At 51.3% G+C, this 17,066-nt stretch overlaps 1 protein-coding gene across 6 annotated transcripts in view; it reads right to left on the reverse strand.

The window, feature by feature from the left end:
• Window positions 1-17,066, reverse strand: part of Atp9a (ATPase phospholipid transporting 9A (putative)) — a 107,229-nt gene that overhangs the window by 37,259 nt on the left and 52,904 nt on the right. For all 6 annotated transcript variants that reach the window (NM_001427018.1, XM_039106727.2, NM_001427017.1 and 3 more), the window contains exons 7-13: window positions 16,050-16,144; window positions 9,633-9,713; window positions 8,658-8,733; window positions 3,864-3,940; window positions 2,930-3,090; window positions 2,525-2,667; window positions 775-887 (exon numbers count right to left, since the gene is read on the reverse strand). In NM_001427018.1, coding sequence (NP_001413947.1) covers window positions 775-887; window positions 2,525-2,667; window positions 2,930-3,090; window positions 3,864-3,940; window positions 8,658-8,733; window positions 9,633-9,713; window positions 16,050-16,144 — 746 coding nt within the window. The remainder of the gene's footprint in view (window positions 1-774; window positions 888-2,524; window positions 2,668-2,929; window positions 3,091-3,863; window positions 3,941-8,657; window positions 8,734-9,632; window positions 9,714-16,049; window positions 16,145-17,066) is intronic.

The raw sequence follows: 17,066 nt of genomic DNA on the forward strand, positions 1-17,066 counted from the left end.
AACAACCAGGGCTTCCAACTCTGACTCGCATTATCTGGTTTGGGGCTGCAAATGCCACCCTTAAAGACTGAGGAGGCTCAGCACATGTGGCCTGGTTCCCAGAGCCCACAAGAAGAAGGAAACAAGACCAAAACCAGCGGGATGGGGAGGCAGCGTCAGGGGGACCACAGTAACCTCAAGGATAGGCTGGTCTACACTGAGAGTTGCTGGCACCCAGGGCTACAGCGAGGCCCTTTCTAAACAAACAAACAAAGCAAGCCAGCAGGACAAGGCCCCAGGAACAACGGACATGCCGCAATTCGCCAGTTCTGGTGACTCCTAAGTTTACTAAAACTTGCTGAATTGGTACCTTTCAACATGGTTGAATGTTTTGGTATATAAAGTCTATCTCAGCAGTCATTCAAATATGCAAAGTGGCTGAGCAAGCAGATCTCTGAGCACAAGGCCAGCCTGGTCTACATAGTAAGACCCTATCTCAAAAACAAACATACATACATACATACATACATGTATACATAACATACATGTATATATAGGAAGTCATCTGAGCCTGTAGTTCAGTGGGTAGAGAGCTCGCCTAGTACATACCAAGTCCTGCGTTCAATTCCCCAGCACTACATAAGCCGGATGTGGAAGTACAGACCCTGTAATCCCAGTACTTGGGCGTGTATGCGCGGATGAGGCAACCATGGGCATCCGTGTTCAGGTAATGAGTTGTGGCTAGTCTGGGCTAAGCCAGTTAGTTAACACCTACGGCCACGGGCAAAGCTTTACCTGGGTGTAGATGCTGAAGATGTGACTCTGCACTTCGTCCATCGAGTCCAGGCCGTAGGCCACCGTACCCAGGTGCAACCGCTTGAACACCATCTCGTTCTGAGTCAGGGTCCCTAGGACACAAGAGGCACGTGTATTCCCTCCTCTCTCTGAGAGTCAGCGTCAAGTGCTTTCCTCACAGAGGAGACGGGAGAGGGACCTACTCTTCTTTTGAAAAGAACATCCTAGTTTCGTGGGGAGAAGACTGTACCCACTCCCTGGGGCTGTCAACCAGGGTGCTTGACTGTTCCCTGCATTAAGAGGGTGGTGGCGTATGGCATACACTGGGCCCATCAGCCTGGGCCGAGCAGAAGAGACACTGATAGGTGGGCAGACACACGTGACCCCCCATGCCAGCCCCACAGACACTGCTCTGGGGGCCTGGTGCTGACAAGCCTGAAGCCTTGCCATTTCTCTCCTTGCTGAGTCCTGCCTTTGAGTGTTATGGGTCAGGAATAAAAGAACCCCAAAGGCTCGACTGTGGAGGGCGTGGTCCCCAGCTGGTGGCACTGTGGAGGGGTGACGGCTCAGGAGGGCACTAGTTTTATCGCTTTCTCCATGGATTAGCCGCTGCTGGGTTAACACTGAATTGGGGTGGGGGAGGGGGGTCCTCCACCTGGTATACTTCTGTCAACTTCATACAATCTAGAATCACATGGGAAGAGAGTCTTGCTAAGGAACTGTCTAGATCAGGATGGCCCATGGGTATGTCTGAGGGGACTGTACTGATTACTAAATGACACAGGAGGAACCAACTCACTATGGGAAGCACCATTCCCGAGGCAAGGAGAAGAACGCCAGCTGAGCGCTACGAATACCCGTGTGTGCCTGTATTCTCTCTGCTCCTGACTAGATGTGCCATGACTAGCTGCATGGAAGTCCCCGCCTTGGTTTCCCTGCCTGAGGCTGTGACCTGGAACTGTAAACTGATCAAACCCTTTCTCCCCTAAGTTGCTTTTTGTCAGCATCTGACATAGAAACAGAAATGAAGCCTGTAAAAATAACAGTAATTAATAATAATATTAATCCACTTTTCCTTCCCAGCCTTGCTCCCAGAAGGACAACTCTGAGACGAATTATTTATTAATGAATGCTTGGCCACAAGCTTTGGCTCCTTCCCGACTGCCCTGTAACGTATTTAACCCATATAAACTATTCCGTATGCCACAGTTACCTCTCCCTCAGTAGCCAAGGCCACTTCCTCCTTCAGGTCTTCTCAGCATCTCCTTCTAGTTTCTCCAATCTCTCCCTGTGTCTCCTTATTCTCTATTTCCCAGAATCCTCTCTTCCTGCCAGTGTCCCGCCTCCTATTTTCTGCCTCTCAGCTCATTGGCCATCAGCTTGTCTATTGACAGGTGATGCCTATAAAAGAGTCTACAGAAACCAAAGCGGAAGTTTATCTTGTGCCTGGATCCTTTCTCTCTGCTTCCTTGTGTCACCACAGACCTAGATGGATGGGGAGTCAGATGTCCAGGGACAGGGCCATCTAAAGCCAGGAACCAAAATAAAGCCTTTCTCCTTTAAGTTTGTTTTCTTGCTGAACACGCCGGCTGTACCACACGGGTGTCCACCGCTGGCACCAAACATTCCCTCTTCATCCAATAGTGATGGGGGAAGACAGCGGCCATCACCTCTCCCACCTCTAAAAGGAGGAGCTAGCTGACTGGAACCCCACCCACCCGGCTCCTGCTGCCCCTAAGAAGGTATTCACCTGTCTTATCTGTGAGCAAGTAGGAGATCCTGCCCAGCTGCTCGGGGATTGTGCTGGAACGGACCACAGTCCCGGGGATTTTGGAATCCCTGCGAATCACCCAGCTGTACACGATCTTGCCCATGTCCAAGTTCACACGCAAGCTGGGTTAAGAGAGAGCAAGAGTTAGCAGAACATCTCTAAATCACACAGATGGCAGCATGCGTGAGTGTGCACATGCGGTCAGAACCCCACAGAGAAGCAGAAGACTTCACAGGCCGCACAGCCATTCAACACAGAAAGAGAAGCTTTTCCTCTACCTTGCTGGTCCTTGGACAGGTGAGACCCTGAGGGGTGACAGTGCTTGGGCCTTGTCTGTCCCCAGCCCACGCTCAGTGTGCTGATGCCCGCCCTGCCCCAGCTCACCTGATGGGAATGATGTTGGAAAACAGAAGCAGGAAGCGGATGATCTGCAGGTACCAGCGGCCGGCGAAGTGCTGCAGAGCCACCATGACCAGTGACACCACCACCAGCGCACCAAACAGGATCTTGGTGAGGCAGTTCACCTCCAGGTCGAACAGGCCAATCTGGGGAGGAAGCAAAGGCAGTGGATCATGGTGCAACCCATGGCCTAGATGGAGAGGAAGTCTGACTTCCGTGAGCCAGCTTAGAGAACGCCATCACTGTAACAACTGCCTGCCTGGGGCTGGGATATAACTCGGTTGCTGAGTGCTGGTCCAGCATGCACAAAGCCCAGGGTTCCAGTCGAACGACAGGAAATGTCTGTGTTTGCTATCATGTGTCTCAAAATGCAACAAGTACCCCAAATCCATAACGTCATAAAAATACGGCTCGGCAAAGGGCTCAGACTTCAATCAGCAAAGGTGTAAGAGTGAGCTTGACTGGAGGCTGGGGACATAATCCATTTGCACAGACCTATACGGCAAACCTTTTCACAGTATGCTGCTTTGTTTTGTAAACAAAGTCTTGCTCCTTATAACACAGGTTGGCCTTGAACGCTCTCTAGCCAGTGATAGCCCTGAACTCCCAATCTACCCCTTCCACCTTGGGAACGCTGGGGTGACAGGTTTGCACTCACACCCAGCTTGCAACACAATGACGGAAAAGACAGAAGGAGACTGGGAGGGTCACATGTGTAAGAGGAGAACAAGATGAAAGATGTGCTGTGTGCTGGCACTCGAGAGCACACACACACACACACACACACACGCACGCACACACGCACGCACACACACACATACATCTGACAATCAGCTTGTGAAAGGCAGATTTTGAACTCAGTCCCTCCCCACCATTTCCCCCCCCACTGTGTGGATCAGCACATGCTAGTCTCACATACCTTACTTCTGGGATCGGAAGTATTCATGACACTCCGCAGCTCTCTGCCAGTGTAGAGAACGACACCCACAACCGTGCCTGAAAGGAGAAATCATGCCCAAATGAAAAGGGGGGAGGGGGAGGCAGGGAGAAGTGGGGGAGGGGGAGGGAGAGAGAGGGAGGGGAGAGGCAGGAGAGGAGGGAGGGAGGAAGTGGGGGAGAGGAGAGAGGGGAGGGAGGCAGGTTGTAAGCCTATCCGGCAGGCTTGAGGACACTTTTCCCATCCAGGAACATTGAAGACACAGTGTTTCTATGGCTACCTACAGCTCTGGGCAGGGCTGGCCTATGGAAGCAGCGCCCTCTAATGGCGGGTGGGTCACGGGGCAGGAGTTTATCTCTTGTGCCTCTAGCCTTAGAAGCATCCACAAACACCTAGAACATTCCTGTCTGTGTGGAAAACCTAAATGCGCCTCCCTCAGTTCCTGGCGCATTCTCTAGTCCAGTTCTGCACATCTACCAAACTTGGCCCCTTAAAGGAAATTCCTCCCTGGAATTTCCTTCCCCTCCCCCTCCCCCATCTTCCAGATACACCAAGCAAAGCCCTCACTCCCTCTAAGAGGAAAACATATTATAGAAGAAACACAAGCAGCAACGTGTGTACAAAAACACTCAACCAAGCGCACTCTCAAAGGTGACTGTCATCTGGTGTTGGCCGGAAAGGGGAGAGATGGGACACGTTGGGGGCTAGCGTGTAAAGTGGCACCATCTATTTTGACAGAAATTTAGCAGCACGGTCCAAGTGCGACTAAAAATGTTTAGAGCCAGATGATAGGGAAGTCAAGAACCACCTCCGTCAAGGTGAGAGGAAGATGCTACAACACCACCCACCCAGCAGAGGAAGGGTGTGGAGAGAGGACACCGGTGTGAGCCCTGTCAGAGCTGAGGGCAGGCATCCAGTGAAAGCTGAAGGTGGGGAGAGTTAGGCCTGCTGGGAAAATCTGAAAATGAGCATCGAGTTGGCAGAGGCAAACTCCTGCCTCTCCCTTCCCTGCCCCTCCCCTTCCCCTCCCCCTCAGGGCCACCGTTGCAAAGGGGTTTAAAGACATCTGTGAGGGGGCCCCTCTCCACGAGGCAGGGCTGCAACAGGACAAAGAGCAGAGTCTAAAGTGCTTGTGCACGCCTGCAGTGAGCCACAATGAGATCCTCTCAGAGGCTCGCAGATGGCTGGGCAGGGGGCTCTGTGCGCGGTGCTCAGCAGATGGCCTTCTTTGGGGAAGGAGGGCACCCCACCCTCAGCCTGCTGCTGGAGCAGGTGGTTAGACATCAGGATCTCAGCCTGAGCCAAGCTGAGGTGGCTCCTCCTATCCTACACAATGTCCCCCTGCCTGGACACCCAAGCCCAAGGGAAAGGACGTTAAAAAGGTGCAGCACCCAAAGGGTGTACCCCTATTCCAGCCAGTTATGGGGGGTGTCACTAGCATGACTCCAATCACCCAGCAATTCCATGAGCTTGGCACCAAAGTTCTGTTCCAACAGACTGGAACCCCTGCTCTGTGTGGCTATGACCCAAGGGAGAGGCACAGTTAGGAGGCCACTGCTGTGCCCCATCTGGTCCCCAGCATGCCTTCCAGAGCAAGTCAGCCATCATCTTTTTATTAAAGAGTTTCTGTTTTAGAGATAAGATCCCATGTAGTTCAGGCTGCCCTCAAACTCACTCGATAGCTAAGGATGACCCTGAACCTCCAATCTTCTTTCCTCTACTCCCAAGTGCTGGGATCACAGGTGTGCACACCACATCTGTTGTATGTGGTGCTGGGGATCAAACCCAGGTCCTCATGTTTGCTACGAAAGCACTCTGCTGACAGAGCCACATGTCCACCACTGAGACCATGGCTCTAGCGGCATGGCTGTTCCACACAACCCTCTCACGTGTGCCCTGCACACGATCCAATTTCTGGCCTCTTTCTGTGTCCTCTCTTTCTCTTCCTGCTTCTTGCTCTCCCTGTAGCCGGCAGTCAGTAGTCCTGCTGATCCCCTCAGCCTACCCTTGCTCCACTGAGTTTCCAGAAGGCAGTGATCCTGCCTGGTTCCTGGGTTATTTTGTATCCCTTTTATTTCACAAAACCAGACACATGCCAAGCTCCCAGAGGGAAGGTCTGAAATAGCCACAGTAACTCAGCATTGCTACAAAATATCCCAGCATGCATGGATCTGGGGTCAGAGCGCATGAGCCAGCTTGCAGACCAGGTGGGCATTATCAGACACAGGGCATAGAGCCCGCGAGTGACTGTGTGCTGGTCACGTGCCAAGACAAGATCACACCACAGACTCAGGAGACAACCCACAAGCCAGCCCTTTGTTATCCAGTCTGTGAAGCAACAAGCTAGAACTCGGGGCTCTGAAACACACGAGCTGCACAGCCCTAAGACTCCCCGGTGCTTTCCATCGCCTGGCAGCAAATATCAGATTGCCATGGCAACTGTATCCTCTGCAGATGGATGGTAACTAAGGCAGCTGGACATTCGGTGCAACCTGGCGAGCTTTCCTAGTCTTTAAACTGGCACTGGGTAACAGTGGGCTAGGCAGCATCGGGGCAGGGGTTCTACAAGGGACACAGTAAGAGACTCCCTTGCAGGCTGAGTCCAGCGCCACAGGGAAACGGCCTGCGTTCAATTCTGTGTTCACGCCACAACCTGAACACAATTGTCTACCGGGTGGCATACAGGAAAACTGAGGCTGATGAGGAACCTGGGAAATGCCCAGTTAATACTCACTCTAAACATTCGCCTGCTGAAGGCCCGGCAGGCAGTACACTAGAGCAGAGAATGCCTGCCTGCTCTCTCTTCCCCATCAACAAAAAGAACAGATCACGAGGTCCCATGAACTGCTTGAATCTGTCTCCAAGATCCCAGTGTGTCTACACTCTTCCCGGGAGATGGCGCTCCAAGGCTGTGTGACCCTGAGCAAGAGGTTTGCCCACTCTGAGATTCAGTTCCATGGTCCATTAGATGTCTTTATTTCATTTTGTAAAACCAGGACTAGAGAATAGCAGCAGAGCTCTGTAAAGTGGCTGCTCTATAAAAAGTCTATGACACTGACTGTCTCCAGGCAACAGAAACTCAACAAAGGCCTGCAGAGTGGGGGGGGGGGGGGGGGACGGGAGGGGGGCATGCTAGACTGTCACTCTGCCCACCTGCGATGGATCCAGGAACCACACAGTAAAAGGAGAAGCCCTGAGCTGCCTCTGACCTCCATAACATTACCAGTGTGGAGCACGCTGCTCCTAATTCAATTCCCAGCACCAACATGGCGGCTCACAACCATCTGCAATTCCCAGACCCAGAGAATCTGACGCCCTCTTCTGGCCTCACCTAGCAAGTGTCTTTTTAAAAACAAGAAAAAAGAAAAAAGGAATTTGAAGAAATGAGTAAGAAAAATATAAGGACTATGAGGAAAACTGTGCAGAAACAAAGATGGCTGAACCCCCAGGCAGCTCTGGAAATGGCAACATTTGTTGCGGTTTTTTGTTTTGTTTTGTGATTTTTGCACTGGCTGTCCTAGAATGCACACCAGGCTGGCCTCCAATTGACAGAGATCCCCTTGCCTCTGACTCCTGAGTGCTGGAATTGATAATCTGGGCCAACAAGTCTGACCTTGGTTTTATTTTTAAAGACAAGGGCGGGAGGGGAGGGGAGGGGAGGGCTGGAGAGTTGGCTCAGAGGTTGAGAGCTCTGACTGCTCTTCCAGAGGTCCTGAGTTCAAGTCCCAGCAACCACGTGGTGGCTCACATCATCTATAATGGGATCTGGTGCCCTCTTCTGGCACGCAGGCAGAATACTGTATACATAACACATAATAAATGTCCTAAAAAGAAAAAGGAGAGGGGGTTCACTGTAGCCCAAGCTAGGCTTGAACTGGTAAGCTCCAGCCATGGCCAGGAGAGCTACTGTTGTTAAGGATAGAAACAGAGCGTCGGGCTGCAGAGATGCTCAGGGGTTAAGACTGCCTCTCATGCAAAGGACCTGAGTTCTGTTCCCAGCGCCCCCTCAGGTGGCTCTAACTGCCTGTGACTCAGCTCCAAGAGGGTGGATACCGTTTTGCTCACATATCCACAATTCATGTAAATAAAAACTGCAAAGGAAAGAGAATCTTAAACTTAATCAGTTCAATCATCAAAGCATAAAAACATCTCAGGGTCACAAGGATCCACCAACAGCTTCAAAGCAGAGGCCTCTTAGGATCACGGGAGCAAAACAAGGGCCTGGGGGGGCTCCTGGGGGAAGGGGGATGGGGTGGGGGAAGGCAGGGAGGACATGGGCTGCTGCATGTCCTGTGAAGCCCAGGACACTGAGGCCAGGCCTAGGAGGCCCAGGAGGACAGACTCTTCAGGACCAATCTCTACTTCAGGAAATCCAAGGGCCTTGCAGACTGTGGTGCTAATACAACCTTCCTCTGGTGTTTTCAACACAAAGACCTAGCCTTCCCAGCACTCTCCTGCCTCTATCCCAGGGTGGAGAAGAGAACAGTCTCCTCGGACACGGCTTCCAACCAGAAGACCCACACCGCTTCAATATCTGGTACTAGGACGTCAACCGAAGTGACGATTATGAGCCTTTCCCAAGTGGATGCTTTAGAAGGCCATGGGCCATGCTAAGACACGGTCAGATGTCACCTCAGGGCCCCGGAAATGCTGGACCAAGTGGGAAACTCCATTTGACGGACAGCTCATTTTCCCAGATGACAGGTCACGAATCGAATTCCAGAAGGACTGTCGTCCCTGATCAAACTGCTCCCACACTGCTTGGCCAGGTCTTACCTGAGGCTATGACGGTGCCGGCCCACAGCGTGTTCTCGATGCTCAGGCTCTCGCTGATCGGAGGGTCACTGTCTTCCTGAAAAGACCAAACACACATTCGCTGAGTCATCCCTCACTTTCCGCGGGGATGAGGTCGGGGACCCCCAAAGACATCAACCTCCCCCGGTGTTCAATGCCCGATAGTACTCAATGCCCAATGGTGCACAAATCCTTTCCACTAAGTGGAGGGTTTGGTTTAGAGCTATCAGGGGTCACAGAGGCTTGTCCAGCATACACAAGGCCCTGGGCTCCATCTTTAGCATCACACAAGTAACACACACACACACACGAGACACACGACACACACACAAGATTTATTTTTGCCAAGAGTGTTGGTGCAACTTTGACGACAGAGGCAGGAAGATCTCTGTGAGTTTGAGGGCAGCCTGGTCTACAGAGCAAGTTGCAGGGCTACACAGTGAAACCCTGCTTCAAAAAAAGAACATAGGCCATTTAGCTTTTGTTCCAAATTTTAATATTTAGAATATTTATATTCTAAAAGATAGCAAATTCAAATTTACTTTCTGTTATCAAAGACTTGCAAACAGTTTAAATTCAAAGCTGGCACAGAACACGGGGCTTGGTTTCTTTGTGATCTGTTGTGACAGGCTGGCTATGAACTCACAGCGGTCCTCCTGCCTCAGCCTCCTGAGTACTGGGCTTGTAGGGACATGCTAATACACTGCTAGCACAGAGGATCTGCAGGACAGAAGAGGACCTGCCCATCTGGAGAAGACAGGGGCTGTGTTTAGACATAAGCGCTGAAGCAGATGGCAGGCAACACCTGCTGCCATCAGAGAACTCAGGCTCAGAGCCAGGAGAGCACTCCAGCTGTGCAGTCCCCACAGAGAAGCCACTGTCAGACTTCAAGGTCTGGTAAGAAACCTCAGACAGATACAGCACTGTGCAGCCTTGCGCACTGTCAGCTCCACTCACCCTGGTGAAGGTCCCCAGGAAGTTGTGAATGTCGATGTTGGGCTCTTCAGCATACACATACGACCGAATCTGCAGGAGGTCCTGTTCCGGAGGAAAAAAACACATCATTAAAAACAGTAGCCAGGAGCCAAGATTTCAAAAGCAAACATATTGCATTTCCCAAAAAGGCGCTCATGCTACAGAGCACCGGAAGTGAGAAAACCCTCCCTTGGGCCGGTGTAGGAGTTACCTCGTACAAACCCCACATTCCCTGTGCAGACATCTGATGACCTCACCTACCCAGCCCCGGTTACATTGCAGTGAGCAGCCAGGGCCGAGGACTTAGGCGGCTCAACCCCTGACCTTCGTGGTGTCTCATCCCAGCGGAACCACCGCTCCCTTCAACAAGAGGACAGTAAGCAGCTCCTGTGTGAGGTCTGAGAAGGACTTGAGAGCCTCACATCCTTTATGATGGTGACTAAAACCAGACAGAAAATAACAAGTGCTGGCAAGGACGCAGAGAGACAGCACCGCCTGTGTGGGCAACAGCCTGGGCTTCCACAAGGTATTCCACAGAAAGTTACCACAGGCTCCCAGAACTCCATTCCTCGGTGCACCACCAAAAGAACCAAAGGCAGGCCCTCAGAGAGACGGGTGCTCACCCCTGTGTATTACTCATGACCTCTGAGAGGGACAGAACAACCCAATGTCTGTCACGGAGGAGTGGATAAACAAACGTTGGACACCCTCTCTGTACATGGCACTCCAAACAAGGAAGTGACCCTGCAGCAGGCTGCACACTAGGTGAACCTTGAGCACACCGCCCTGAGCGAAATAAGCCAGTGTCACACACTCTCACACAAAAGACAGCACATGATTCCAGTCGCATGGGGGTCTCTAGAGTAGTCAGAGACAGAAGCAATGGCGCCAAAGGCTGGAGCGGAAGGACATCAAGAGTCTTTGGAGATGGATGGGACGCTGTCACGTTTCCTCAGTAATGGGAATGTGTCTAATGTCCTTATATACGGGTTAAGATGGTAAATTTTAAAGAGAGAGGAGAAATGTGTTTGTGTATGTGTGTGTGTGTGTGTGTGTGTGTGTGTGCACATGCACATGTGCATGTGTGTACACCATGTATGCATGCCTACAGGGGCCGAAAGAAGGTTTCTAGGAACTGAACTCGAGTCCTCTGGGAAGCAGCAGGAGCTCTCAGTGGCTGACCCATCTCTCCGGCCCCCAAGGTAAATTCCGTATTATATGTGTTTTACTTTTTTTTTTTTTCAGACAAACAAGGACTCAACTTCCTGTAAGAAACAGGATGAGAAAGGCGAGTGGCGGGAGAGCTGCAGCATGGAGAAGGCAGCTGGGTGAGACTACAAGGATGGGGAGGGCAGTTCTGCCCCTTGAAAACAAAGAATACGGGGACCGGGGTGTGGGGGGGGACAGGAAAAGGTGATGGGGAAGGCCAGAAGTAGCCATTCTCCATAGGAAGAGGGAGTTTATTAGATCTATTCTCCTTATTTTGTAAGTGCATCTCCAGATGGGACATGTCTGTCTGTCTGCCTGCCTGCCTGTCTGTCTCTGTGTTGCTGGATATTTGATCACACTGCGACTGTGTTATTTACTGTATTATCTGTGTTTTTTACGGTTTGTTGCTGTGGTGTTCAGTGTTTTTCGGTGTGGCTCAGCCCTTGCACACACTTTAATCCCTGTGTCTGAATGAAGGTAAAGTTAGTTTGTAGAAGGAAGCACCCATGTTTGAAAGTGATGTCAAATTGAGTGGCAAAGTGACCACTCAATCAGAGAAAGATCTGACAGAATAGGATGTGCCCGACTCTCAGGAGGAGAGGACAGGTGCAGAGAGGGAGAAGAGAGAAGAAGCCCTCTTCAACCAGAGAATGAGGAGTCAGAATTAGAACAGATTGCCAGGGTTAGTATGAGGCCAAGCAGAGCAATTCAGTAAGAAACTGAGAGAAGCCAGGTTGAATCAGTCAGCTTGGAAAAGAGTTTGAGCCAGGACAGCTGAGTTGACCCAGCTAGACAGAGTTCAGAAAGGCTAGAAAGGGTGAGCATATTCAGTTCAGAGGCAGAAAACATTCTAGGCCTAGATAAGATTGTGTGGAGGCTAGAAGTCTCCAGGACTAGGTCTGGGATGGAGGCAGTAAGCCTCCAAGATGGCATTTACTTCGAGCAAATTAAAAGGTAATTTTACATGTCCATCCATCTGTCCATGTCTGTCTATCTGTCTGTCTACATACACACACACAGAGACACACACGCATACACACAGTGACCGCCTGTAGGAAATGAGTCTCTCTTTGGACCCTAGGGATGTAAAGAATGACAGCAAGCACCTTACCACTGAGCCATCTTGCCTGCCTGCTGGGGATTTATTTTAAACTCATTGTCTCAAGCTTTCGCTGCTGAGATCTGCTCTGAGAACTCAAGTTCCTGGCCTTGGTCAGGCACCCACTAGCCACAGGTACAGCCTCGCACACTCAGCCACCATCACTGACTGTTCCTGTAGCCTCGCTCTCAGCGATCAGTCAGCTGCCCATCCCAGCTATGGCCCTGCAGACTTGGTGCAAGCCAGAATCTCAGCTCCTTCACAGAGCCATCGCTATAACACTTGGCCCGGGCCTCTGTCCCTGTCGTGTGCCCAGAGCCAGCACTGCAGCCCAGAGTACATTAAAATAAGATGTAGAAAGGGCTGGGTCCCACACCTGCCCTGGTGGCCCTTACGGTCATCATTGTGCCCAGCTGTCCCTCACACGTATTCATCTGATGTGGCTTCTCCCTCTCCTCCTCCCTCTCACCTCTGTGAGAGCATGTGTGTACCAGGTGCACACGTGGAGGTCAGAGGGCAGCTCTCTCTCCCTACCCTGTGGGTCCCTAGATTGAGCTCAGGTCATTAGGCTTAGCAGCAAGTCCTTTACCTGCTGAATCATCTCACTGGCTAACTTCTTCATTTTAACAAAAATCTTTAAACCAGACCAAGAGCCAGGCTCTTGCAGGCTGAGGCCACCCGCTAGGTCCTCTACGGGCCAGGCAAGGCACAGTGGTTGTGTTGCCTACAAATCATGGCTCCTGCCAGGAGCTGCTCTGGGGTCCCCCAGCGTGACCTCTGACAGATACTTCTTTAATTTTTCTGGTTTTGTGGTGCTGAGGACCAGGTCTGAGGCATATACATATGCAAGCACTCTGCTCAGGGCTACCCTGACTCTCACCCCTTGGAAAGCTTCTTCCTACCCGCCCCCACTTGCTATTTCAAGGGGACACATAAATGGTATATAGGGGAAGGGAAACAAGAGTTCTCCTACTGAAAAGGTATTGATTTGTTTGTTTATAGATTTACAGACAGGACCTTACATAGCCCAGGCTGACCCTCAACTCACTATTTAGGCCAAGGATGACCTTGAACTCCTGATCTTCCTACCTCTACCTCCTGTGTGCTGAGATTTGAGAAGTGGGTCACCATGCCTACTGTATGTGGTGCTGGGAATCGAACCCAGGGCTTCGTGCATTCCAGACGAGCAGTCCACTCCTTAATGACAATCCCAGCCCAAGCCACCTTATGCTAAACAACACACGTGGAATACAGCCCAGTGTAGTCACCTAGCACATGGGAGACACTGGGCTCAGCTGAGAGACAGAGAACTAAGCAAACCGAGCTACGGAGTTATAAGAGGTCTGTGGATGCAGCTCAGGGACAGAGCACCAGGCTAAAATCTTCAGGGCCCTGAACATGATTCCTAATACTGGCCATGCCTGCCCAGTGAACACAGTCCCTAATACTGGCCTGAGCCTGCCGAGTGCACACACGTGTAAAGGAAATTGATGCCTTGTGACAGTCTTGCCGGATTATACAAATGTAAAACACTAATAATAACTTTTTAGTGATCTCTGTGACAATTTGAATGATTTAAGACTGGGCATGCCGGCACTTAGGAGGCTGAGGCAAAGACAGAAGGGTCAAGAGTTTGAGGCTGGCCTGCACTACAAATTACAATCCTGACTTAAAGCAGAAAAGAGAAGAAAGGAAAAGAAAAGAAAAGAAAAGAAAAGAAAAGAAGAGAAGAGAAGAGAAAAAAAAGGAGAGAAAGAGAAAAGAGAAAGTAAATAATTCCAAAACAACCAGACTTTAAGAGGACTGGGGACGGCAAACAGCAACTGGAAGGGTCTGGTAGCCCCTCAAACCTTTGGGCAGGCTGCCCCAGCCAGGAGACACCGTGGGTCCCAGGACTGATAAGAAGAAACCTAGAGAACTCCTTGTACTCTGAGCTGGGAAGGGACCCACAGGTCCTAAGGCACACATCCCTAAGCACTAAGAGAGACCTGGGAAGATCAGCACCGCTTCACAGAATCCCCTCTGGAGAGAAGACAGGGTGTCTGGGAGAGGCTACAGAGCAGGGCTTCTTCTCACTGCTCCCCTTGGCCTGCCTAGGTTCCGTTCAGTTTTTAATCAGGAATAGACTGGTGAGTTGCTGGGGAGACTGGCCCTGCCGGATTTCTTCACTCCTGATAGAATTCTTTTCACTCTTAAAAATAAAACGGAACAGTAGACCACTGCTCCTCGATTCCCCAGGCACAATAAGGCGATTACTGCCTCCTGAAGCCAGAGCCAACAGCATCTTATCTGTTTTTAATGTCCCCAGAGCAGGCCTGGGCCAGAAAAAGGGCAAAGTAATGTCTACGAAACCGGGAAGCGCCTCGATCTGAGGCTCCAGAACACTGCCTGCCATCTTTACTTCCGACCCTGGCACCAAAACTCCCGGTCACTCCAAGGATCGGGTTCCTTTCTCCAGGGAACTCCTACCAGGAAACAGATCACCCTCTCACAGGCAGGGAGGCTGCCCGGGCTCTTGGAGCACAGCCAGAAACTCACTCTGGCGTTTCTCATTTAAAATGAACTGAATACGGACATTTGTGACCAGTGAGTGTGGAGGACACGTTTATCTTCTTGGTGACATCACTGAGATGAGGCACCTGTCCCTCCTCTCCGCTCTGAGACCAGCAAGAGTAGCGTTCCACTTAGCCATTCCCGATGCTCGGGAAAGCTGGTCTCTGAACGGTTACACTGCATTTGGCATGGAGCAGTGAGAAGGCTCAGTACGTAAAGGCGCCTGCGGTCCATCCCAACAACGTGAGTTTGGGCCCTAGGACCCGCACGGTAGAAAATGACAATTGACTCCACAAGTCCTCCTATGACCTCTACACATGTGCTGTGGCATGTGGGCATGCACGCTCGCACACGTGTGTGTATACAGGCAAAAAAAATTAAAAACAAAGGAAGAAAAAAAAACAATACTAGGTAAACCCAAAATCAACACAGGCACACATAGGTTAGGAGACACCTGTGCACGGAGCCTGTGTGCTGGGCCTGCCACGATAACCCCTGGGAAAGGGCATCTCTCCTAGAGGAAACTACAATCTAAGGCGGCCACACACTTGAGCAAGGGGGAGGGGGTGGGGGTGGGGGAGCCACTGAGGTCAGAGGAGAAATGGCGCACGGGGCTGAGGGCAACGGCAAGTCTGCTGCGTCTTGGTCAGTGTTCTGTTGCTGTGAAGAGACACCATGACCATGACCAAGGCAGATCTTATAAAATGAAAGCAGCACTTAGCTGGGGGGAAGAGGTGGGGACATTGGCACACATGGTAATGGAGAGACAGCTGGGAGCCATATCTCATCCCAACCCATGGAGGCTGAGAGAGATTGGGCTTCTCCAACAAGGCCATGCCACTCCAATAAGGCCACACCTCCTAATCCTTAACCTCAACCTGCGAGACCTCTTTAGGGGTTGTGTATAAGGTTTCCTGAATATCAGATACTTACATTTACGATTTATAACAGTAGCAAAATTAGTTATAAAGTAGCAACGAAGTAATCTTATGGCTGGGGGTCACCACAGCATGAGGAACTGTATTAAAGGTCGCAGTATCAGGAAGGCTGAGAACCACTGATAAACTTTTTTTTAAAATATATGTGACTAAACTGTAGCCATCTTCAGACACACCAGAAGAGGGCAACAGATCCCATTACAGACGGTTGTGAGCCACCATGTGGTTGCTAGGAATCGAACTCAGGACCTCTGGAAGATCAGTCAGTGCTCTCAACCTCTGAGCCATCTTTCCGGCCCTGATATAGACACTCTTAGCAAAAGGAAAGGCCTTTCCTTACAACCCAGCAAACTGGCAAGGTCACTCTCAGAAGTGTTCACTCCTCCTGTGGGGATGGGGTGGCCTTTGGTACAACCAGGTAAGTGGAATCAACAGGGGCTCCAGGTTCTCCAGTTCCCCTCCAGCCCCACTTCACATGCTACCACCACCACCGCCGCCGCCGCCACCACCGCACCCCTGCCTGACCTCCAGGTACATCTGAGTGTGAGAACCAGGCTGTGATCTCGTGGCCAGCATACGGTTCTTAGAAACGCTACTCACCGCAGCTGTGGGGAGCCTCTGTGTGCAGGCCACGGGGAGCCGAAGCTTCCAGTCTGTCTCTCCATCCAGCTGATCTGTGCGCAAGAAGCAGGACCCTGTAGAGAGATTGGGGCAATGTCTGACGTCTGCAGTTCAGCTGTGGAGCTGGGATTCCCTCAGCAGCTCTGGGCAGTGCCTGCTGTAGTCCTTGGAGAAATGGCCCGCCAATGACCAGCGACTCCAAGGGCAAATAAATCTCTGCTTCCCACCCCCTCTACGAGGTCTGGATTCAAATCCTCTCAACCACTCACTCCCTGTAAGATAGGGTTAGGCCCTTCACGTTGTACGTTAAGGAAAGGAGAGACATGCAGCCCCTTCTAACAGTCCAGCAGGGCGAGGGGACAGTGGCCAACACAGCGTGGTCACTCCAGGGTTGTTCCTAGGTAGGGGTGCAGGAGTTCCCAGACCCCTCATCAGGACTGTTTTGTCAATTACTGGCTTTGTATCTCAGAGCCTCGGGTTCTGGGGAGAGTAGGAATGGAGCCGGTAGGAATCTCCAGGGGTTTTACAGTGGCTAAAAACCTGACTTGGCTGAGGACATGGCTTCTGAAAAACCCATGCCAGGGCCTGCTCTCGCAGTAGAGTGACCCCACTAACACAGAACCTCTCAATCCACAGTGCTTCAGAATCCCACGTGATTGATAGATGACTGATTTAGAGACAGCCTCCGATACCCCAGAGTGGCCTTGAAGTCACTACACAGCCAAGGACGACCTTGAACTTCTGATCCTCCTGCCTCCACTTCCTGAGTGCCTGGTTGACAGGTCTGTCACCCAGCCTGGTTCTGTGCACAGCTGGGGGTGGAATCCAGGGCCTTGGGTCTGCTGGGCAAGCATTCTATAAACCCTAAAACCCTACACGCCATCCCTAAAGCCCTACACGCCATCCCTAAAACCCTACACGCCATCCCTAAAGCCCTACACGCCATCCCTAAAGCCCTACACACCATCCCTAAAACCCTACACGCCATCCCTAAAG

Source organism: Rattus norvegicus, chromosome 3 (assembly GCF_036323735.1).
Source record: "Rattus norvegicus strain BN/NHsdMcwi chromosome 3, GRCr8, whole genome shotgun sequence".
Lineage (NCBI taxonomy): Eukaryota > Metazoa > Chordata > Mammalia > Rodentia > Muridae > Rattus > Rattus norvegicus.